This window comes from Carettochelys insculpta, chromosome 10, assembly GCF_033958435.1.
Source record: "Carettochelys insculpta isolate YL-2023 chromosome 10, ASM3395843v1, whole genome shotgun sequence".
Taxonomy (NCBI): domain Eukaryota; kingdom Metazoa; phylum Chordata; order Testudines; family Carettochelyidae; genus Carettochelys; species Carettochelys insculpta.
The window spans coordinates 53,993,474-54,018,965 of record NC_134146.1 but is presented as its reverse complement, the minus strand read 5'-3'; the positions used below and the strand labels follow the sequence as shown (position 1 = coordinate 54,018,965).

Genomic DNA, 25,492 nt, shown 5'->3' with positions numbered 1-25,492 from the left:
CCCAGCTCGCCGCAGTTCCGGCTGCCTTGATGATGTGGGAGGGCCAGATACTCGGGGCGGGAGGGAGCCGCGCTTTCCCGAGTCGAAAGACTGCGTTCGCACGCAAGGACAAAGGTCTGCCAGGAACTCTCGCGCTGTCTGTGTCGCTGACAGCTCTCCTCTCCATCCGGAGCTTATTTACATGGACGCAGGAGGGCCGGAGCCTCCTCCCGGCAGCGCCTAATTGGCTCTCAGGTATGCATGTACTACGTCTCTGTAAGGGAGGCCCCCTCCCCCCCCGTGGACAAGCCCCCACAGGTTGACCCATCTCTCAAAGCTGCGTCCGCGCCTGAGGGCCGCTGCTCGCTGCTGCCCGGGATGACGCTAGACTGCGTGGAGGGAGGTTGCGACTCCCCTAAAAGGAACCTGTATTGTATGGGGCTGGTAGGGTGGTTGTATGGCCGTTTATGCTCATTGGATCCCTGGCCTGGGTGCTTGGATGCAGTGGCATCATATATTAGTGCTTGCCTCTGCCTTCCATTAGTGCTTGCCACATCTCAGCCACCTGAGTTTGAATAGTCCCATCCAATTTGTATATGGTGCCTCACATAAGGTAACTGCCCAAAGCTGAGGAAAATGAGTGAAACTGGGGAAAAATCATATAGAAAAATCTGATGAAAATGGGTAAATTAAATAGTAATGTCACTATTCCCAGACAATATTTTGAAGGAACTCAACTATGAAATTACAGAAACTATTGACTGTGGTACATAATCCACTGTTTCAGGTGATTGAAGGAGAATTAATGTAATGCTAATTTTTAAAAGGCTCCAATTACATGCCTGTAAGCCTAATTTCAGTACCAGGCAAATTGGTTGAAACTGTAGTAAAGATCTAAGTTTTTAGACACACTGATGCACAAGACATGTTAATGAGACAATGTTTTTTATTAAGGGAAATCATGGGCCTATATTCTATTAGAATTCTGAGAATCCACAAGCAGGTGGGCAAGGATGATTGAGCTCATGCATCAGAGAGGTAGCCATGTTAGTCTGTATCCTCGAGAACAACAAGAAGTCCTGTGGCACCTTATAGACTAACAGATATTTTGGAGCATAAGCTTTCGTGGGCAAAGACATGCATCTAATGAAGCGGGTCTTTGCCCACGAAAGCTTATGCTCCAAAATATGTTAGTCTATAAGGTGCCACAGGACTTCTTGTTGAGCTCATGCAGTATACTCTGTTTCAGAACACTTTGATGTGACAAATGAAAGGCTCTTAAACCATTCCTGAGTAAGAAGAAAGGTCCTCTCATGGGTCAGAAAGTGATTTTAAAAAAGGAAATAAAGGGGAGGAATAAAGGGGCACTTTTTACAAATGGTGAGAGGTAAATATCAGCTTCCTCCAAAGATCTTTACTGGGACTTGTGATGTTCATAGGTTTATCAGCTGTCCCAATTTTGTAAGGCCAAGCCCTGCCCTGATTTTTCACATGTGTTATCTGGTCACCCTAGTCATTGGAGATTTTAAAGAGCAGGTTAAAAAAACACCTGTCAACCTAGATAATACTTAGGTCTGCACAAAGTGCAGAGAACTGTATTAGAAAATATCTTGAGGTCCTTTCCAGTCCTATGATTTTATGATACAGTGTGCAAGTTTTGGTTACTCACTTAAAAAAAAGATATATTAGAAATAAAAAGGTAGCAAGAAGGGGAATAAAATTATTAGGAATATGAAACCGCCTGTGTATGAGGAAAGATGAAAAAGACTAGAACAATTCAGCTTTAAAAAGAAATGACTGGGGGTCTGATAGAGGTCTATAAATCATGAGCGGTGTGGAGCAAGTGAATAGGGAAGTGTTGTTTATACCTTTCCATAACACAAAAATCAGTCATCTAATTCAATCAACAGGTATCAGGTCTGAAATAAACTTAAGGTAATACTTCAAACAGGCCATGTTCAATCACCAAGGGATGTTGTGAAGGTCAAAAGCATAACAGGCTTAAAAATGGATAAAATCATGGAGAATAGGTCCATCAGTGGCTATTCACCAAAATAATGAGGATGGAGCTGATGAACCTGTACATTGACCAGCTCATATGCTCCATCCCAGGACCCCTTAGGTTTACGATTCCATGTTACAGAAAAAAATGATCAGAACGTAGAATCAGAGTTAGAAGGGACCACAAGAATCATCTAATGTAGCCCCTGCCAAGATGCCAGATTTGTTGCATCTAAACCATCCAAGACAGATGGCCCATCCAACCTCCTTTTAAAAACATCCAGTGAAGGAGCTTCCACAACCTCTCTGGAAAAGCTGTTCCAATGTCCTGCTGTTATTGTAGATAGGAAGCTTTTCCTGAGATATAACCTAAATGTGCTATGCTGTAGTTTAAGTTCATCTCTGTGGCAAGAACAAACATCTTTGCTCCATCTTTTTTGTAGTAACCTTTCAAATATTTGAAGAACAGTATCATGCTTCACTTAATCTATTCTTACCAGCATTCTTTTCACACATAATTTAGGTGAAAGATTAGACTTTAGCTCACACAAAGTAAAGTATTTTTATTTTAAAATCTCAATTTTAAGGGCATCACATAAAGGGGTCTTTCTGCTATTTCGGTAATGACATCTGATCACATCAGCACTAAAATGTTGCATGCTGAAACCTCTTTAGTTTGTGGCTAATTCAAACGTGCCTGTATACCAGCAATGAGCAAAAAGAAACAAGAGAGACAAGAAACTACCAGAGTTTGCTACAGAGCACGAGATGGTGATCTGCAACATGAGATTCCAACAAAAGGACTGTAGGAAGTGGACATGGTGATCGAACAATGGGAAGTCCAAGAAAATGATAGATATGATTTTGATAAGAAGAAGATGGGCAACATCAGTACAACAGTGCCAAACTCTCCAAGGAGCAGATATGGACTCGGACCATAGTCTAGTGATTGCGAACATCAAGATGAAACTCAAGAGGAAGGATAAGACACAGTTCAAGAAATGAAGAGACATGGCAAGGCTAGGTGAGGAAAAAACAGGAAATGCATACAGAACAGCTCTCGAAGAGAAGATCGGGAATGCAGGCATAGCGAAAGACCTAGATAGAAAGTCGAAGGGATAGCCACGGCAATAGAAGAGGCAATTGAGCAGACGGTTCTGGAAGGAGAGAAGATCAATAAGAAGTGGATTATGCAGGAGATGCTGAAGTTTGTCCAAGAGAAGAGTGCTTTGAAGATCAGACGGGATGTTTCCGAGAGGGCAGAACAGCAATATAGAGTGAAAAGCAATAAGATAAGAAAAGAAGCCAGAATAAATAAGGAGAAATGGTTAGAGGAGCAGTGTGAGGATAGAGAGGTATTACGGTGAGTGTAAGCCCAGGGAGAAGTATAAGATGATCAGGAATATTAATAGGAAGTGGCAGCCGAAGCAGATGGTGATCAAAGATGAGAACAGTGAGGTGCTCATGAACAAGGAGAAGGTTGTGCAGCGATGGACAAGATATTGCACCGATCTGTACAAAGCACAGTTGGACCCAAGTGTCTCAGAGAGACTGATCAAAGCACTGAGACACATCACCACTGAACATCGAGAGCAAGACTGATATTTTGAAGGAGGAAGTAGAAAGAGCAGTGAAACCACTAAAAAACAACAAGAGCCCTGGAAATGATAAGATCACAGGGGAGATGATCCAACGTGGCAGAGAAAGTAGGATTGAGGAAATATACAAACTATGTAATATATCATGGAAGGGAGGGAAGGCACCTAAGGAATGCACAAGATCCATGCTAGTGACAATACACAAGAAAGGAAGTGTGCTAGAGTGCAAGAACTACAGAATGAAAAGTTGGTTTAGAATAAGTAGAGGTACAAGACAAGGAGAGCCAATATTGCCCAGTGTTTTCATCATGCACCTAGAGGAAGCAATGGATAAGATCAAAGAAGAGGTAGAAGTTGATATCAGTGCATGGGATGAGAACTAACAACTTGAGGTTCATGGATGATATTGTTATCATCAAGGAAGATGAAGAGAAGCTAGCGAGAATGGTGCAGGTGCTAAGTGAGGAAGAAAAGCGGTACGAACCGATTAGGAACATTGATAAAATGAAGACAGTGCTATCTGGAGATAAGGAAACAGGAAGGGATATCAGTGTAGGTAGGATCAAAGTAGAGAATGTAGAGAAGTTCACATATCCGGGGAGCAGCATGACGCATAATCTGTATTGTAAGAAGGAAATAACGACTAGAACAGACTGAGTTTGAAGGTGATGGATACAATCTGGAAAAGCAAAGCAATTAGCTTAGGAAAGAAGCTGATCATCTTGAAAACATGCGTATGCAGTAGCATGTAGTACAGACATGAGACATGGGTGATAATGAAAGATTCAAAGAGAAGAATATTGGCATTCAAGAGGAGTTGTTATAGAAAGGTCCTGAGAATAGGATGGATGCAGAAGGTCACCAATGTGGAACTATATAGGAAGATATGGCCGAAAGAGAGCCTACTGTAGAAGGTTATACAATGGAAGCTACAGCTATTTGGGCACATCAGCAGAGTGAATGACCAGCGAAAACTCAAGACCCGGGTGTTTGGCATAGTGGACGGTTTGAATAGGAGAGGCAGGCCCCACAGAGAATGGGTAGATAATATACTAGATGGGTGCAGAACTAGTGTACAGAAACTGAGCCACTCCGCACTGGACAGGGAAAGATGAAAAGAAATAGTGAGGGAGGCAGCGGACACCAGTGAGCACTGAGTCCATCGTTGGTGGTGGTGATGATGGTAAGCAACAAAATTGCCCACAAGCCAGATCTAGCCAACCAAATATTTCTCCCCAACCTGCTCTGACTCTCTGGAATCCTAGAAGTCCTGCAGCACAGCAGGGCACTCAGGGAAGCTGCCTGCTTGCCCTAGCCTAGACAATATCACTCCTGGAAATGGCCAGCTGCTGCTAGCAAAAGTGTCTCCTCCGAACCATCTTCAGCAGTTACTGGCTAATGGGAGCTGCAGGGCCAGCTTGCATTCATAGGCAGCAGGGAGAGACCCACTGCCTCCATCTTCTCAAAAGGCATGCAAAGACACATTTGCCAGCAGCAGCAGCAGAAAGCTGTTTTCAGTAATGTGGGCTCACCATGGCATGTAGGCAACCCATCTGCCTGAATTCCCTGCTGCACCACTGGCTAGGGGGCCAGAGTCTGCATCTTGCACTCCCTACCTGCACTCAAAGTTCACCCCAAAACCCCTCCATTAATATAATAGAGAAGTGACATTTACAAAATCTCCTCTTTGAAAATTATTGCCCAACCCTGATGTATACTGTTTGAGCACTTTTGTCTGTGAAGTCAAGAAATTTTACACATATGCTAGGAGATCAAAATGAGTTTTAGAACTGTACTTGCTTTTGTGGAGGTCTAAGAATATCAAAGTATTGCTGTACCTTAAGAAATATAAACTGAATTTGGAAACGTACAAACTCTAACCTTTTTTGTACTTTCCATTGGCTATTTCATTAAGAAAATCATAAACATTTAAATTATCTATACTGAAATAAGGAAATGCTGTGCTTTCACTCCTATGGGCTATCACTATTCTCATAGAATCCTAGAAGTGGAAGGTACCTTAGGAGGTCATCTGGTCCAGCCCCCTCCCATACATGCTTTCATAATCTTAAATTAGTTGTGTTAATAATGCTGGGGAGTAGTCATTTTTCACAGCTGAGCTCAGTAGGTAAGTCTGGTAAGATACCCTCTTTGAACAGTCAAATTAAGTAAAATGAGCTTTCAAATGGATACCATTTACTTCATGTCTTTAAGAAAAAGGTAGCACGCCAGTATGATGGAAGTATCCACATTGTTGTGTGTACATTCTGGCTACATCTACATGTGTAGCTTCTGTCGACAAAACTCGCTGAACGTCTACACAGCTAAAGTATTCTGTTGAGATCTTGTTGACAAAACTCAGCTATTCAGTCAGCAGTGTTAGACCTCTCCCCAATCAGGTATAACACCTCTGCTGACAGTGTTTTGTCAGAGAGCCCATGTAGACACTTCTGTTGACTGAAAGGGCTTCAGGTTCCCCAGGCAGCTGTTTGCTAAGTTTCCAGTCAGCCATTCTGTTGACAGAGGGCAGGGCAGTCCAGCTGGCCTCTGTTGACAGAGCAGCTTGCACTTTTGAGCCACTTTTATTTGTAGATGTGATCTGTCTGCAGAGGTACTAACGAGGTTTCTCTGTCAACAGTGACCTCTGTCAGCAGAGGCTGCCCATGTAGACCTAGCCTCTATATCCATAAAGGCCAAAATCCAAACTTCTATTCATTGAAGGCCAATAACCTGTGCATCAGAGGGGAGCCTTCTTCCATACATAATTTTTATTGATACAGCCACCTGCCTTTGTTTTGTAGTTTTAGGCAAGACTGACAATGTTTTATTCTTTTTGATGGGCAAGATTTATGTAATTAACTTTTTGTGTATTTCAGGGTCAAAGTTACTTATTCCATGGCAACTGGTGTTTCTAATTGTCCAAGTCTGTGATTTTGCCCAGACGTCATTCAGTTCTGGCAAGTGGCATGAATGCAGGATGTCAGCCAAGACTTCCTGGAGAATTCTTGCTCTGCTCAGAATTTTCTGGTGTCTTCTTCCTCAGACAGGTTACCTTCATCCTGATGAATTCTTCCAATCACCTGAGGTCATGGCAGGTAAAGTTACTTGCATTCGTGCATGATTATTTTTAGAAATCCAATTTATATTAATTCTCTATGTTCTAGTGGCTTAAGCAGGAAACATTGAATTATTCATATTGTTAGATGAAAAAAGGCAGCATTGTTGAGCAGTTTGCTGTCACGCTGACAGGCAGTGTGACTCTAAGAAGGTAACTGCATGTCTCTGTTTCAGTTCTCCCATCTGTAACGTTAGAATAATACAGTACTTGGTACTTTACCGGGACAATATATTCTGAAGCTAAAAGCATTGATATTTACACAATATGTAGTTATACAGCTGGATTCTGATTGGATTCTTACGCTATTCAGATAATATGAGAATATACATAAGCACAACAGACCTGGCCACCTTTCTGGACTTCAGTCTATAAATAACACATCTACTTATTGCTCTTAATATCTCCTAAGAATAATACAGGATCTGATCCAAGAGGTGACTATAGCTGAACCACTTGATAACGGTGACCATAATTTAATTTAAAATCCTCATGGGAAACAGTAACAAAGAAGCCCACCACTGTAGTATTTAACTTTAAAAAAGGGAATGACATAAAAATAGGAAGCTAGTAAATTGGAAATTAAAATGAATAGTCACAAAAATGAAATGCCAACAAGCTGCTAAAACAACCAAAAACGTTATCACAACTAAACAACGGAGGGAAAGAGGGAGTTAGAGCTAAAAAGGCATTCCTTAAAATTAAAGTTAAATCCCTCTAAGGAAAATAACTAGGAGCACAAACTCTAGCAAGTCAAGAGTAAACGTGTGATTAGTCAGGCCAAAAAAGAATTAGAAGAACAACTAGCAAAAGAGACAAACTAACAGCCAAAAAAAAAACCCCTTGAATATACCACAAGCAGGAAGCCTGCCAACAATCAAATAGAGCCACTGGACAATCAAGTTACTAAAGGAGCACTGAAGGAAGATATGGTTATTGCAGAGAAGCTAAATGAATTCTTTGCATCAGGCTCCTCTTCAGAGGATGAGTGAGAGGTTCCAACACCTAAGCCAATCTTTTTAGGTAAAAGATCTGAGGGACTTTCATAGAAGAGGTTTTGGAACAAATGGATAAATTAACCAGTAATAAGTGACTGGGACCAGATGATATTCATTTAAGAGTTCTAAACAAACTCACAAATATAATCGGAGAAGTACTAGTTGTATTATATATCTAATTGCTTAAATCAACTTCTGCACCAGAAGACAAGGATAGCTGATATGATGCCAATTTTTTAAAAAGGTCCCAAAAGTGATTCTGGTTAACCTAAGGCAAATTGGTTGAAACTACAGTAAAGAGCAGAATTATCAGTAATATAGATTATCATTATTTATAATCACAGACTAGAGTTGAACCTCATCAGATTTCTTTTGGCTCAATACTCCAGTTTGTCTAGGTCACTCTGGATCGTATTCCAACCCTCCAAAATGTGTACTTTTCCCCCTAGCTTCGTGTCATGCACAAACTTACTGACGGTGCAATCCACCCCCTGATCCAGCTCATTAATAAAGATATTCAACAAAATGATCCCAGAACTGAGGGGCACTCCACCTGATACTGACAGCCAACCAGATATCAAGTCATTGTTTATTCCCTACTGAACCAAACAATCTAGCCAGCTTTCTATCCACCTTACAGTCCGTTTATCCAATCCTTACTTTAACTTGCTGGCAAGAATACAGTGGGAGATCATATCAAAATCTTTACTAAAGTCAAGGTATATCATGTCCACCACCTTTCTCATATACACAGAGACAATAACCTCATCATACAAAACAATCAGGTTGGTCAGGCATGACTGCCCCTTGGTGAATCCATGTTGTCTATTCCTGATCTCTTTCCTCTCTTCTCAGTGATTCAAAATGGATTCCTTAAGGATCCCCTCCATGATTTTTCTGGGGACTGAAGAGAGGCTGATGAATCTGCAGCTCCCTAGATTCTCCTTCTTCCCTTTCTAAAAAATGGGCACTATATTTGCCTTTTTCCAATCATCTAGGACCTCCCTCAATTGCCATAAATTTTCAGAGATAATGGCCAATGACTCTTCAATCACATCAGCCAACTCCCTCAGCACCCTTTGATGCATTAGATCTGGCCCCATGATTTTGTATACATCCCACATTTTCTAAGTAGTACTTAACATGTTCTTTCTCCACTGAGGGCTGCCCATCTTCTCCCCATACCGTGCTGCCCAGTGCAGCAGTTTGGGAGCTGATCTTGTTTGTGAAGGCAGAGGCAAAAAAAAAAAAAAAAAAGCACTGAGTACTTCAACTTTTTCCTCATCATCTTTCACTGGGTTATCTCCCCGATTTAGGGTATGTCTACACCAAGGGGAAGATTGATGCTGCTGCAGCCACTTTTCCTCAGTTTAATTTAGTGCACCTAATAGGAATATACTAAATTAAACACTGAGGGCACCCCTGTCGACCAGAGTACTCCTTGCTGTCATGAGAAGTAAGGGAAGTTGATGAGAGAGTTTCTCCCATTGACCTCCTGCAGTGAGGCCATACCGGAAATTCAGCCTAAAATACATTGTTGCCTGTAGCTATGCAATTCTCATAGCTGAAGTTGTATATCTTAGGTTGAATTTCTTTTCTAGTGTAGACCAGCTCTCAGTAAGGGTCCCATACTACCTCTTTATTGCTAACAAGCCCATAAAAACCTGTCTTATTACCTTTTGCATCACTTGCTTCCTGTAATTCCAAATGCACTTTGGCCTTCCTGACTACATCCCTGAATGCTCAAGCAACACATTTAGCCAGTCCATCTACAGCCTGCAGTTGTGCACTGGCTTCTTTCATATTAAGTGGAGGACTTTGCACTTCTTGTTGATCATCATCAGGTTTCTCTTGACCCAATCCTTCGATTTGTTTAGGTCATTCTGGAACCTACTCTGACCATTCAGCACATCTACCTCTCCCCCACAGCTTTCTGAGGGTGCAGTCCATCCCATCATCCAGATTATTAATGAAGATGTTGAAGAAAGGAAGCCCCAGGACTGACCCCAGGAGCGCTCCCCGTGATAAAAGCTGCCAACTCGACATCAAGCTGTTGCTCGCTACCTGTTGGGCCTGACAAACTAGCCAGTTTCTATCCACCTTATAATCCATTCACCCCAGAACACTCTGGGAGACCATAGCAAAAGGTTTGCTATAGTCAATGTTTAATACATCCACTGCTTTCCCCATATTCACAGAGCCAGTTATTTTTTGGGAAAGATTTAATATGGCTTACGTAAGGAAAATCATAACTCACTAATATGCAAGATTCTTTGAGGGAGTCAGAAAACTTATGGAAAAGGGTGATGCAGCAGTGTACTTGAAAATTGAAGAAGCCTTTGACAAGATTCCTTACCACATGCTCGAGAGCAAAGTGAGTAGTCATGGGAAAAGAGAAAAGGTCATCTCATGGATTAGTAAATAGTGAAAAGACAGGAAGTAAAGCATAGGATCAAACAGTCAGTTTTCAGAATTGAGAGTAGTAAATACCATTGTCCACTTGGCATCTGTACTGGAACCTGTGTTGTTCAACTTATTCATAAAAGATCTGGCAAAAGGGATAAGAGAGTGAGGTGGCAAAGACTGCAGATGATACAGGTTAGTTAAGTCTAAAGCAGATTGGAAAGTGGAACAGTAGGGATCACGCAAAACTGGATGCAGGGGTAAAAAAAAAAAAAGAGCAGATGAAATTAAATATTCATAGAATCATAGAAGAGTAGGACTGGAAGGGACCTCGAGAGGCCATCGAGTCCAGCCCCCTGCCCTCATGGCAGGACCAAGCACTTTCTAGACCATCCCTGAAAGCCATCTAACCTCTTCTTAAATATCTCCAGTGATGGAGATTCTGCCACCTCCCTTGGCAATTCGTTCCAGTGTTTGATCACCCTGACAGTTAGGAACTTTTTCCTAATGTCCAACCTGAACCTCCCCTGCCGCAATTTAAGTCCATTGCCTCTTGTTCTATCCTCAGAGGCAAGGAAGAACAAGTTCCCTCCCTCTGCCTTATGACACCCTTTTAGATACCTGAAAACTGCTATCATGTCCCCCCTCAATCTTCTCTTTTCTAAACTAAATAAGCCCAATTCTTTCAGCCTTTCTTCATAGGTCATGTTCTCTAGACCTTTGATCATTCTCGTTGCTCTCCTCTGGACCTTCTCCAATTTCTCCACATCCTTCCTGAACTGCGGTGCCCAGAACTGGACACAATACTCCAGCTGAGGCCTAACCAGCGCATAGTAGAATGAGAGAATGACTTCTCGTGTCGTGTTCACAACACACCTGTTAATGCATCCTAGAATCATGTTTGCTTTTTTCGCAACAGCATCACACTGTTGACTCATATTTAGCTTGTGATCTACTATAACCCCTAGATCCCTTTCTGCTGTACTCATTCCTAGGCAGTCCTTTCCCATTCTGTTGCAACCCCTCCCAACTTGGTATCATCTGCAAACTTAATAAGTGTGCTCTCTGTGTCAATATCTAAATCGTTAATGAAGATATTCAACAGAACCGGTCCTAAAACAGACCCCCGCGGAACCCCACTAGTTATACTTTTCCAGCAGGCTTGAAAACCATTAAGAACTACTCTCTGGGTACGGTTATCCAGCCAGTTGTTCACCCACCTTATAGTAGCCCCATCTAAGTTGTATTTGCATAGTTTGTTGATAAGTATATTATGTGAGACCATGTCAAATGCTTTACTGAAGTCTAGGTATACCACATCCACTGCTTCTCCCTTATCCACAAGGCTCGTTATTCTATCAAAGAAAGCTATTAGATTGGTTTGACATGATCTGTTTTTAACAAAACCATGCTGGCTGTTCCCTGTCACCTTACCACCTTCCAAATGCTTGCAGATGATGTCTTTAATTACCTGCTCCATTATCTTTCCTGGCACAGAAGTTAAGCTGACTGGCCTGTAGTTTCCCGGGTTATTCTTGTTCCCCTTTTTATAAATGGGTACTATATTTGCCCTTTTCCAGACTTCTAGAATCTCTCCCATCTCCCACGATTTTCCAAAAATGATTGCTAAAGGCTCAGATACCTCTTCTATCAGCTCCTTGAGGATTCTAGGATGCATTTCGTCAGGCCCTGGTGATTTGCAGACATCTAATTTGTCTAAGTAAATTTTAATTTGTTCTTTTCTTATTTCAACTTCTAAACCTACCCCTTTTCCACTAGCATTCTCTATGTCAGGCATTCCTTCAGATTTCTCAGTGAAGACCGAAACAAAGAAATCATTAAACATCTCTGCCATTTCCAAATTCCCTGTCACTGTTTCTCCCTCCTCACTGACCAACGGCCCTACCCTCTCCTTGGTCTTCCTCTTGTTACCAATGTATTTGTAAAAAGCCTTCTTGTTTCCCATTAGGCTCGTAGCTAGTTTGAGCTCATTTTGTGCCTTAGCCTTTCTAATCTTGCTCCTGCATGCTCGTGTTGTTTGCCTATATTCATCCTTTGTAATTTGTCCTAGTTTCCATTTCTTATATGATTCCTTTTGTATTTTGAGATCATGCAAGATCTCCTGGTTAAGCCAAGGCAGTCTTTTGCCATGTTTTCTATCTTTACTATGCAGCGGGATAGCCTGCTTTTGGGCCCTTAATAATGTCCCTCTGAAAAACTGCCAACTCTCCTCAGCCGTTTTTCCCCTCAGTTTAGCTTCCCATGGGACCTTACCTACCAGCTGTCTGAGTTTACCAAAATCTACCTTCCTGAAATCCATTGTCTCTATTGTACTGTTTTCCCTTCTACCCTTCCTTAGAATTGTGAACTCTATGATTTCATGATCACCTTCACCCAAGCAACCTTCCACTTTCAAATTCTCAATAATTTCCTCCCTGTTTGTTAAAATTAAATCTAGAACAGCTTCCCCCCGGTAGCTTTTTCAACCTTTTGGAATAAAAAGTTGTCTGCAATGCAATCCAAGAATTTATTGGACAGTCTGTCCCCTGCTGTATTAGCTTCTCAACATATACCTGGATAGTTGAAGTCCCCCATCACCACCAAATTCTCGGCCCTGAATGATTTTGTTAGCTGTTTAAATAAAGCCTCATCCACCTCTTCCACCTGGCTAGGGGGCCTGTAGTAGACTCCTAGTAGGACCTCATCCTTGTTTTTTACTCCCCTGAGTCTAACCCAGAGACTTTCAACCCGTCCATCTCCACCTCTGTCCAAATGTGTACATTTTTAATATACAAGGCAACACCTCCTCCCTTCTTTCCCTGTCTGTCCTTCCTAAGCAGGCTGTACCCTTCAATACCAACATTCCAATCATGAATATTATCCCACCAAGTTTCTGTGATGCCAACGATATCATAGTTAGATTCATTTATTAGTACTTCCAATTCTTCTTGTTTATTTCCCATACTTCTTGCATTTGTATATAGGCATCTCAGACATTGATTTGGTCTTGCCTCCCAGTTTTACCCTGGCCCTCTTTTTACTCTCCCAGTGTAGTCCATACTCCCTCCCATTTCAAGTTCATCTCCCAGGTATCCATGCTCTCCACTTACCTGCAGGCTTTGCTCCCCTGCCCCTGTCAAACCTAGTTTAAAGCCCTCCTCACTAGGTTAGCCAGCCTGTGTCCGAATATGGTCTTCCCCTTCCTTGAAAGGTGAACGCCATCTCTGCCTAGCAGTCCTTCCCAGAAAAGGATCCCGTGGTCAAAGAAACCAAAGCCTTCCTGGTGACACCATCTACGCAACCAAGCATTCACCTCTAGGATACACCTGTCTGTGCCTGGGCCCCTATCTCTGACAGGCAGGATTGAAGAGAATACCACCTGCGCCCCAAACTCCCTGACCTGTGCCCCCAGAGCCCTGAAGTCACTCTTGACCTGCTCAGCGTCACACCTCGCAGTATCATTAGTGCCCACATGGATGAGAAGCATTGGATAGTAGTCAGAGGGCTGGATAATCCTCGACAATGCCTGCATAACATCTCGGATACGGGCCCCCGGCAGGCAGCACACCTCCCGAGATGAAATGTCAGGGCGACAGATGGGCGCCCCTGTCCCCCTCAGAAGAGAGTCTCCAACCACCACTACTCTGTGTTTCCTTCTTGCAGGGGTGGCAGTAGACTTCCCAGCCTTGGAGGTAAGAAGTTTCTCCTATTCTGTACGGGGTAATTCTTGGTCTCCTATATCGAGTACAGCATAACAGTTTTCCAGTACCACGGTGGGAGGGTTCTGAGCAGGGGTGGGACACTGCCTGCTACGAGAAGTAACCAGCTGCCAGTGTCCACCCTGGTCCACCTCCTCCAGTGGTTTATCAGCCGTCCTGTGCACTGGGACAGTTACCTCCACAGTCTCCACCTGAATTCTATCCAGGAACCGCTCATGGACTCGGATACTCCTCAACCTGGCCACCTCCTCCTGTAGCTCCCCCACCTGCCACCTGAGAGATTCCACCAGCAGGCACCTTTCACACTGAATATTCCCCTCAGCCTGGGTATCAGTAAATGGGAACGGCAAGCCACAGTCCTTGCAGAACCACACCAGGATCTGGGTAGAAACATCCATGGTCAGGCAGTCTGTCTGGCTACAGGCACAAGTGGAGGAGACAGCAGTAGTGCTGGCACAGGTGTTGCGGGTCTTCCTAACCATTATAGTCCTCTCTGTCACACTCCCTCCCAAACTCCCTCTTAAACTCCCCTGTCTGCAGCTCCCTGTCCGCTTCGCTCTATTGATATTGATAAAAGTAAAGTAACAGCATTGGAAAATTCCATCTGTACATACAAAACGATGTGGTCTAAATTAGCAGTTGTTGAAGCACAAGACTTCTCTGTGTTTAGGCGGCTAACATTCAGCTTTATTGAATTCAATAAGGTAACAGATGAGCCAAACTGGACACTAGGAAAACCAGGTCCAGCAAGGCTGCTTGATGCAGCTAACTCTAGTATTTTATATCCTTACACAAACAAAGCCCAGTGTCAGAGGCAATTTAAATCACTTCTCAAAGAGAAATTGTTATCAGCAAAGAGAAACAGGTACCAGAGAGCTGGAGCCTTGACCCCAAACAGTTCGTTAATGCATTCCATAGAGCTCATCCTCCCTGCCATTCCCAGCTAGGTCAGGAAAAGTTCAGGGTCTTGTGTACTTGCAGAAGTAAGAATGTGAAATGGCTTCTATACAAGATGGCTTCCACACAGTTAACACTCAAGAAAGGGATCTTGAAGTCATTATTGATACTTCACTGAAAACATCTGCTTAATGTGCAGTGGCAAGCTAACAATGTTAGGAACGATTAGGAGAGGAATGGATAATAAGTCAGAAAATACCATAATGCCCTATATAAACCCTTATGCCCACACTTTAATATAGTGTGCTGTTTTGTGACAGGACTCTCTGGATGGCAGGTAAATAATATTTAAATGAGTCTCTGAATAAGGGAGCAAACTCCCTGTGTGTTCAATGCCGGGACCCAGACCAAATCTCCACGACGAAACCCAGCCAGGATAATGCCCGCCCAGGTAAGTTTCTGGACTTCGCCCTGAGCCTCCTGGAAAGGACTAGCTAGCAGGAACAATGAGACAAGAACAAGGGTGAAAGGACAAAAAAACAAAGTAACTAAGATTTTTATTAAGGAACACAACGAGGTCAAGATGCAATAAGTAACAGTTTAAAGTCCAACCTTATTTACACTCTGTTAATACCTACACTTATGTTTGACACTGTATCCATTTTGAGTCTTGCTCCTTAATCCTTGAAACTGATTTTATTATTCTGCAAGGCAAAAGCTTTGGTTACTGGAGCAAGGGAGGAAGGATAGAGGGATTTAGGAATGAGGGTTGTTGGGAGTTTAGAAATCCCTGCTGTCTCCTTCCAAAGCCAGAATGGGGGTGCTAAACCCCACCTCCGTGCGGGATCGGTACCCGAGGGCCAGTCAGGACTGTTCCTTTATTTTGTGGGGGTCCCCGGTACCCTCTAGTGGGCCCAACTAAGTGAACCTGTGAGGCGTATGCTCTTCCTCAGGTCATTGGGGTAGGATTGACAGCTAAGGGAGGCAGGGAGGCAATGCCTTGTCCTGCAGTTTATTTGAAGGAGGTAAGTAAGGGTAAAGGGAGAAAGGGTAGAAGGTAAAGGGTTAGTTAAGACTGAAGAGCAACACATTATAACAACCTACACTTACTACAAACATCAATTATTAATTAAACGTGCCGAAGTTTGGCTAATATGGTGAACCCTGCCTGGGATGTCCAGGCCCGACCTCAGGGGGTCAGGCCCCCAGGCACTTCCACCCCTTCATCAGAGGAAGGAACAACAGGGAAGCAACCCCCCATTCCCTCGTAGAGGGTCCCAATTACCCAGGTGGGAGTGAATGTAAAATAGGTATATAGCTATATTAAGGTAATTTTACGTGTCCAGTCCGGTTAGGTAAGGTCCAGTCCAGTAAGAGTCCAGTCCGGTAGTGGTGAAGTGTTGACAAGATGGCAGGCGGCGAGAACGAAGGTGCCGCTGTGATGGCAGGCTCTGGGTTTCAACAGGTGAGCATGCAGTACCTCACCCTAGTGGTGAGGCCAGGTCGCCGCTCGCCTGATTCACCTCAGAGCTGCTTGTTGTGTAGATGGCTGGAGGCGGGATCGAAGGTGCCGATGTGATGGAAGGCCCTGGGCTTCAGCAGGCGAGCACGCAGTACCTCACCCTAGTGGTGAGGCCAGGTCGCCACCTGCCCGATCCACCTCAGGGCTGCTTGTTGCTCCTTGAGGCTAAAGAGCAGTGAGGCGTGATGGCGCGAAGACGCCGCTTTAGGCCGCAAGGCGGCTCAGGGCCCTGTCAGCGATGGCTGAGGTGGCTAGGTGTAATTAGCCAGGCAGTGATTTCGCTCTGTTCAGCACCGCTCAAGGGCGAGTGCTGAGGTGATTTCAGCTCTAGTTCAGCACCGCTCAAAGGCGAGTGCTGAGGTGATTTCAGCTCTATGCCCCTTAGGGCTGGCCTAAGGTTTCGGCGGACGCCGCTCAGAAGCAGCCAGCGCCTCCCTATACAGGGTAACAGAAGCAAGTCTGTGTCCCCCAGGGCCGCAGAAAGCCTGAAGGTACCTGCTTATATAGATCAAACTCATATATGATTCATAAGCTAATTTCCATACGAAGGTTCTAAGCATATGTTTTCAAACAGGTCCTCCGGGCCAGGGAAGCTTCCAGAAGCTGTTCACCTGCGCCCAATGAGGAGCCTGGATTTCAAATCCATGATTCTGAGGTGTTTGTGAATTCAGGTTACCGGGGAAACCAACTAACACAGAGTGACCGTTACAGGGGGCTGCTAAATGTCAGCCTATGTATCTTTAGAGTCTACCTGCCCCTGCAATGATGTTTAATGGCCAAAGGCTTGTTTCCCCTGGCCCACAAGGACAATTATGCCCAAGGGATGAAAAATCTCTGACATTTTGGTACCCCCATCTCAAAAGAGATATATTAGAAATTGATAAGATGCAGAAAAGGCAACAAAAATTATTGAGAGGTGAAAGAGGTATGGAACACCTTGCATATGAGAAGAGATTAAAAAGACTGGAAATATTTAACTGGTAAAAGAGAAGTCTAAATGGAGATAGGTAGAGGTCTATAGAATCATGAATGGTCTAGAGAAAGCGCATAAGAAATTATTATTTACTCCTTCACATAATACAAGAACCGAATAAAATTAATAGGCAGAAAACGTAGAACAAACAAAAGGAGTAGTTCTTTACATAATGCATAGCTGTTGGGATTGATGCTGCAAATACTGAGTAAAAGTCTATGTACTTTGTTAAACCAGAGAACAGATTAGGCGATCATAGTTGTCTTTTCTGGCCTTAAATGTCTCTGAATTCTTCTGCCTATCTATGCAGAAAATCTGTTGAAGCTAATGGACATTGTGTGTTGGGGGGCTTAGATTTGGACTTTAATTGTATTATATATAAGAACATAAGAATGGCCATACTGGGTCAGACCAAAGGTCCATCCAGCCCAGCATCCCATCTGCCAACGGTGGCCAATGCCAGGTGCCCCAGAGAAGGAGAACAGAAGACAATGATCAAGTGATTTATCTCCTGCCATCCATCTCCTGCCCTTGTTCTGAAGGCTAGGGCACCATACTTTATCCCTGGCTAATAGCCATTTATGGACCTAACCTGCAAAAATTTATCAAGCTCTTTTTTAAACCCTAATAGAGTCCTGGCCTTCACAGCCTCCTCGGGCAAGGAGTTCCACAGGTTGACTGTGCGCTGTGTGAAGAAAAATTTCCTTTTATTAGTTTTGAACCTACTACCCATCAATTTCATTTGGTGTCCCCTAGTTCGTGTATTATGCGAAAAGGTAAATAATTTTTCTATATTCACTTTCTCCACACCATTCATGATTTTATATATCTCTATCATATCGCCCCTCAATCGCCTCTTTTCCAAACTGAAAAGTCCCAGTCTCTCTAGCCTCTCCCCATATGGGACCTGTTCCAAGCCCCTAATCATCTTAGTCGCCCTTTTCTGAACCTTTTCTAATGCCAATATATCTTTTTTGAGGTGAGGAGACCACATCTGCACGCAGTACTCAAGATGTGGGCGTACCATAGTTTTATATAGGGGAAGTATGATATCTTTTGTCTTATTATCGATCCCTTTTTTAATAATTCCTAACATCCTATTTGCCTTACTAACTGCCGCTGCACACTGCGTGGATGTCTTCAGAGAACTATCCACTATAACTCCAAGATCCCTTTCCTGATCTGTCGTAGCTAAATTTGACCCCATCATGTAGTACGTGTAATTTGGGTTATTTTTTCCAACATGCATTACCTTACACTTACCCACATTAAATTTCATTTGCCATTTTGCTGCCCAATCACTCAGTTTGCTGAGATCTTTTTGTAGTTCTTCACAATCCCTTTTGGTTTTGACTGTCCTGAACAACTTGGTGTCATCTGCAAACTTTGCCACCTCACTGCTTACCTCATTTTCTAGATCATTGATGAACAAGTTGAACAGGATCGGTCCCAGGACTGACCCCTGGGGAACACCACTAGTTACCCTCCTCCATTGTGAAAATTTACCATTTATTCCCACCCTTTGTTTTCTGTCTTTTAACCAATTCCCGATCCATGAAAGGATCTTTCCTCCTATCCCATGACCGCCTAATTTACATAAAAGCCTTTGGTGTGGGACCGTGTCAAAGGCTTTCTGGAAATCTAGGTATATTATGTCCACTGGGTGCCCCTTGTCCGCATGTTTATTAACCCCTTCAAAGAATTCTAATAGATTAGTTAGACACGACTTCCCTCTGCAGAAACCATGCTGACTTTTGCCCAACAATTTGTGCTCTTCTACGTGCCTTGCAATTTTATTCTTTACTAGTGTTTCTACTAATTTGCCTGGTACTGATGTTAAACTTATCGGTCTATAATTGCCAGGGTCTCCTCTAGAGCCTTTTTTAAATATTGGCATTATATTGGCCGTCTTCCAGTCATTTGGTACCAAAGTGGATTTAAAGGATAGGTTACAAACCACTGTTAATAACGCCGCAATTTCACATTTGAGTTCTTTCAGAACCCTTGGGTGAATACCGTCTGGTCCTGGAGACTTGTTACTATTCAGCTTATCAATTAACTCCAAAACCTCCTCTAATGTCACTTCAATCTGAGTGAGTTCCTCAGATTTGTCACCTAAAAAGGCTGGCTCAGATTTAGGAACCTCTGTAACATCCTCAGCCGTGAAGACTGAAGCAAAGAAATCATTTAATCACTCCGCAATGGCACTGTCTTCCTTGATCGCTCCTTTTATATCTTTATCGTTCAAGGGCCCCACTGCTTTTTTAGCAGGCTTCCTGCTTCTAATGTATTTAAAAAACATTTTACTATCGTTTTTTGAATTTTTGGCTAGCTGTTCCTCAAAATCTTTTTTGGCTTTTCTTTCTACATTATGACGCTTAATTTGGGAGTGTTTATGTTCCTTTCTATTTTCCTCACTAGGATTTGACTTCCACTTTTTAAAAGCTGCCCTTTTCTCTCTCACTGCCTTTTTAACATGGCTGTTTAGCCATGGTGGTTCTTTGTTAGGTCTCTTACTGTGTTTTTTTATTTGGGGTATACATTTAAGTTGGGCCTCTAGTATGGTGTCTTTAAACAATTTCCATGCAGCTTCCAGGGATTTTAGTTTAATTACTCTACCTTTTAGTTTCTGTTTAACTAGCTTCCTCATTTTAGTGTAATTCCCCTTTTTGAAATTAAATGCCAGAGTGTTTGACCGCTGCGGTGTTCTTCCCAACACAGGAATATTAAAAGTTATTATATTGTGGTCACTATTTCCAAGCGGTCCAGTAACAGTTACCTCTTGGACCAGATCCTGCGTTCCAGTCAAGACTAGATCGAGAATTGACTCTCCCCTTGTGGGTTCCTGTACTATTGATTACAAATTACTATTTGATTACAACCAAATATATATTCTAGTATATCTATATAAAATTGGCAGTTTGTTTGAAAATATTTTGAGAACTTTAAAAAATTAATAATACATCTTCCTCTTAAACATGTTGAATCTCTCTAGTACAGTACTCTCTGGTTCAGCAGGCTTCCCATGGTTCCATCAAGTTTGTTTACAGACCTGGCTCTCAGCCTTCTGTGCTGTTATTTAGCTCTAATTTATCTCCTAAATGTCTTCTAAGGGCCCAGTAAGTAGTGGAAGTGTTGGTAATGCTGCTAGATCATACTGACCTCTATGGTTCAGTAAATTCTCTGGTTTGACACCTGTCAGTTCCCGATAGTGCTGGATTAGAGAGGTTCAACCCGTAATGCATTTAATCTACAAAAAGCACTCTACAAGCAACTACAATGGACCCTCAAAATTCCCATGAGAGGTGGTGGGTTCTCTATATATTACATTAAAAATATGATTTTTGTCATGGAGGTCATCGACTCTGTGACTTTAATCCACTCTACAAGTTCTTTGGCTTCTGCCCTAGCTGCAAGAGAAACCCCTTCCCCCATAGCCAGATCTGAGTCTGGATCTGGATCAGTACTTGGGACTGAATCAGCGGCCCAAGCAGTTGCTGGAGCTGAAGCAGCAGCCAGGGCTGGAGCAGCCACCCTGGCCATAGTCAGAGCAGCCCGGTGAAGTTGCCAGGCTTGGAGTAGAGCAACAGCTGGGGCTGAAGTAGTTGCCTGGGCAAGAGCAACTCAGATGATAGAAGTTTTTATTTTGGGAACACAAAGATCAATTTCTCTTTCTGTTCTCAACCTGAAGATCTAAATGGACACCGTGAACTAACTAAGCTGAAGTCCTAGGTGGTTTTGTTATAGTTTTGCTGCAATATTTTCCACTAAATCATGCTGCTCCTCACATTAAACTATATTTTTAATGCACATATAACTGGTCAGTTTACCAAAATGTGTCATCTGCTTTTCTTGTCCCTCCACAGGAGATATTTTAGACCTACAAGTCTATTATCCCTGGGAATTCCTTTCAAGTTATCCTTGTAGAACAGTTGTGTTCCCATTAATTACATCTGGCATCACCTATTGGATGATCAAGTCTTTGAAACAGCTAGGTATCTGGTCAAATGGCATCAACAGCTACACCCTTCTTGTGTCACCTCGCCTTCTCCTCACCATCTTTTCTTTCATACTTGACTATAGCGTGTATCGGATAGCACCTTTCTGGGGTGCTGAACCTTGGAATGCCCTGATTCTGCTGGCTGGGTCCTATGTCACACTAATATTTTACACAAGAACATTTAGCAACACAGTTGAAGGACTTTTGTTTGCCCTGTTGATGGTATTAATATCTCCAAAAGCAGTTGGTTATGGAACAGCACCTAAAACAGACATCGACCAGGCAAAATCTAACAGTAGTGGTCTCATAGGAATTATAACAGTTGCTGGATTTTTCAACAGGCCAACTTTTCTGGCATTTGCTTTAATGCCATTGCTTTACTGGACAGTTTTAAATGCCACTTCTCGGCACAATATTAAGACTATTGCAAACCATCTCTGGAAGTTTGTTTCAAGCACATTTTTCACTGCCATTATCTTCACAGCAGCTGACTCATTATATTTTACCGCCATTGGATCAGACATTAGCCTATATAGCATTAAAAAGAATGGCTTGTTAGGCACCATAGCTCAAATAAATGAGAATGTAACGGTGACGCCTTTTAATTTTCTCCGCTATAATCTTAGTCCCCACAATCTTGCACAGCATGGGATTCACCCACGATGTACTCATTTTGCAGTCAATGGATTAATACTTTTTGGAATCCTACACATTTTGGCCATAAGTGTTGGTTTAAAAATGCTGAAAATAAACATCCAACAATTATGGATTAGACTACATAGTCATAGGCCATCTACAATGTTGGTGTTTGCTGAGGGCAATCCAATATTATTGTCATTCTATTTTGTTCCTTTGGCATTCCTTTCTCTATTCAACCACCAAGAACCTCGATTCCTCATTCCTCTTATTTTACCACTAGTCCTATTGATCACATCACAGAATAGAGCCCTAAAGTGGAAACACATCATTATTGTATTTAATGTTTTTGGTGCCCTTTTGTTTGGATGTTTACACCAGGGAGGACTGATCCCATGCCTGTCTCATTTAGAACAGCTCATACATTCTCCAGACTCCCTGAAAAGTCCAGCACACTATACTCTATTCTTTGCTCATACCTATATGCCTCCCAGATTTCTGCTCAGTATTAGTAAGAGAGACCCAATAGTTGAAATAATTGATGTGGCTGGAACTGAAGAAAAAATCCTCTGCCAGACACTGGGACAATTAGTAAACATTTCCTGTGGTTCTAGCAGGACTGATAGAGAAAGAATGTGTCATTTTTTTGTTATAACACCAGGTACAGTCAGAACAACAATACAGAAATGTGGGGTTTTGTTCAAGAATGAAACATTAATATTTCCACACTTAACAATGGAAGATCCACCACAAATATCCTTTCTATTCAGTGAAAAATGGAGAAGTCAGTTAGGATTATACATCCTCCAGGTAGACAGAAGTGAACAGAACCTTAGTTCTTTTATGTAAGTCTGGAGAAGGTTGCTGGATCAACAGTCCTGAAGATTAACATTCTCTCCCTTTATTCACAGACACAAGTACAGCACAGACAGTATCAGTACAAGATTCCCCATCTTGTTGCCCACCCCTATTACCTCCAAGAGTTTTCCTCAGCCCTGTTCTGGAGGGACTCCAAGGCTATGTTTACACAACAGCCTTATTTCGAAATAAGCTATTCAGGAATAGGTAGTTCAAAATAGGGGTGCTACACAAAAAATGTTTCAAATTTGCATTTAGCTATTTCAAAATACATAGTCTGCGCACATAGCACTTATTTTGAAACAGCACCTATTTAGAAACAGGTGCTGTTAAGACAGGAGGGAGTAGTACTTATATAGAAATAGTTATTTCAAAATAATCGCTATTCCCTGTCTTAACAGCATAGATCTGTACGGAACCATGGATCTTCAGACATCCCTGAACTACAGAGGAAGGGTCTGCAGAAGTTGAGCCAAAATCTGGTTGGAAATTTCACAGATGACCCCTTTGGATATAGCAGTTTGGTTCTGGCTATAATGTATAAACATTTCCAGACTTTGGGGAAATGTTAATCCTGACCCAAACCTTATATGTCAAGCCTGCCTCTTTCAGATGAACCTGCCAGGGATAAAAGGAACCTATCCAAATGCCCCTCATGCTGCACAAAGGGCATGAGGCTTACAGTTCTTACATGCCAATTTTACAAGCAGCCCAATAGTAGACTATGAAGATGATAGTTTATGAGGCCAAATCATAAAAGGAAATCAAGACCAAGTCCCAGTATGAAGAATTTATCATTGTCTGCCACATGTCATAGAAATTCCATGCTTGGCATTCTGATCAATATAAATAATTCTAGGTCTCTGCAAATCACTTACAATAGAAGGGAAAGCTGTTTTTTTCTAATTGTGAAAATGAATGTAGGTTGTGTTTCTTTTCTAGTGTTTGCTTTGCTTTTTTTTTTTTGTGACATTAGAAGAAGACATTATGAACATACCTTTATACTATACAAAATGGTTCCATGTGTTTTATGTTATAGTTTTGGGGGGTGAGGGGGAGGGAGTTGTGCTGACTTTTCAGAACCAGGTCTAATATTTCAGACTTTCCTTGGTGTTCATAGCAGCTCTTAGTAAATAATTGGATTTCTTTTCTGTATCTTGGAATTCATATGACCTCCCTCACTACAGTATCTGAAGGCCATATAGCTGTCATTTGTGTAGTGAACTTACTCTCCATAGTACAGCAAGATCAAGTGGCTTTTCTATGGTCACAGAGGCAGCTTGGGGCAGCTCCAAGAACAGAACTTGGATCACCTGAGTGCCAATCCAGCTCCTTAATCTCAGACCCCATCTTTCTTTTCTTACCAGGTAGACCTCCATTCCTTGCATGCCTAAAATACCTCCTGCCATCAAGTGGAGTTGCTAAGTGGCGAGGGATGCAGGATAAGCCTCTATATGTATCATATTTAATCTTACAATTTCTATAGCACCCTTCATCTTCAAGCATACAAAATGCTATTCAAATTATATATACACATAGGAAATGTTATTTTCAACACTGAAATTCAGCAACTGCTATAATGGAACATGATGACGCTTCAGCACATAGCAATATTACACAAATTAAAAACAGAAACATTAGATCCAACTGAAACTGCATGGGGGAAATGATGTTAATAGACCTCTGTATTATGATGCATTACCCAGTAAGATAGTAACGTTCCCTTTTGTATAACAGAGCATTCTGAGGGCTGTTGTAATACTGAAGTTTCTTTCTGCCTCCACCGCAGACACTGACTTGCTCTGAGCAAGTTATTTAATCTTCTGTGACTAATTTTACTCATCTATGAAGTGGGGTTAATAACCCATCCAACACTAAAATTGAGATCTTTGAGATCTTCAGAAAAAAGAGGAATTATAAATGCAAAGTATTACTATTGTATATAAATTTTGTATATTATTATTGCCTGCTGCGACATATATGGCAATTTACTGCAATGTCTTTGGATCTTACTATATTAAGTAGCTACAAAATTGTGGGTCAGGCACTGTATGTAATTTCACTCAGGTGGGCAACCACAGCTTCTCCAGGAACTAAGAACAGTGTGCGCAATTTGGAAAATTTACTCAGAGTTACCACCACTTGGAGAGACTCACACATATTGGTTCCAACTGGATTCTCTAGAGACCAACAGACAGATATGAATTTTTACATGAACAGCCTGAGTTTCAACTGACGAAGAACGTTCTTTCTAATTCTGAAAATTGACAGGACTCTCAATCCCAAGGGCTCCAAATCCTTCCTGGGTAAGGCTAGAAGGACTTTGGCCTACTTAGGCTCTATAAGACTGATGGAGAGCCTCTACAAAGCCTTGAGCATGCATATGAGACCTTTCTTTGTTTTTAATATGCTTTTTTGTGTACTGCTTTCAGCTTTTGAATAAATTTGGTTGCTTGCAAAGGGCTGCATGGTAATACATTACTGCTGCAATTACAGCTGTTCATAGCCTTCAAACATAATGTAAAGCAAAGATTATGACCTATTTATGCAGTCTGGCTTGTGGAGAATATCCCAGTATAGGCAGGGAACTTTGCAACCTAGAAACAACATTTATCAGGAGGGAGAAAAACCACAGTTTTTGGAGTGCTTGCTGATATTGATTCCATGCTGGGTGTGCATGCACCTATGTGTGTGATCGCCAAAGATTTTTGCCTTAGCGGTATTCATAGGGTTGACAGCGATGCCCCCTGAGTACTGCACGAAAGCATCAGTATATCAGGCATGCTGGCCCTG

At 42.3% G+C, this 25,492-nt stretch overlaps 1 protein-coding gene across 1 annotated transcript; it reads left to right on the top strand.

The window, feature by feature from the left end:
• Positions 1-25,492, top strand: PIGZ (phosphatidylinositol glycan anchor biosynthesis class Z). Its single transcript, XM_075003942.1, has 3 exons — positions 1-234; positions 6,455-6,673; positions 21,072-25,492. Exons 1-3 carry the CDS (start codon positions 30-32, stop codon positions 22,688-22,690), a joined length of 2,043 nt encoding a protein of 680 aa, XP_074860043.1. The 5' UTR covers positions 1-29; the 3' UTR covers positions 22,691-25,492.

Excerpts from the sequence above, each read along its gene's own strand:
- PIGZ (XM_075003942.1), top strand. The coding sequence starts at position 30 with ATGATGTGGGAGGGCCAGATACTCGGGGCGGGAGGGAGCCGCGCTTTC. Across the intron at positions 235-6,454 it reads AGCGCCTAATTGGCTCTCAG|GGTCAAAGTTACTTATTCCA; the intron begins GTATGCATGTAC and ends TGTGTATTTCAG. Across the intron at positions 6,674-21,071 it reads ATCACCTGAGGTCATGGCAG|GAGATATTTTAGACCTACAA; the intron begins GTAAAGTTACTT and ends GTCCCTCCACAG.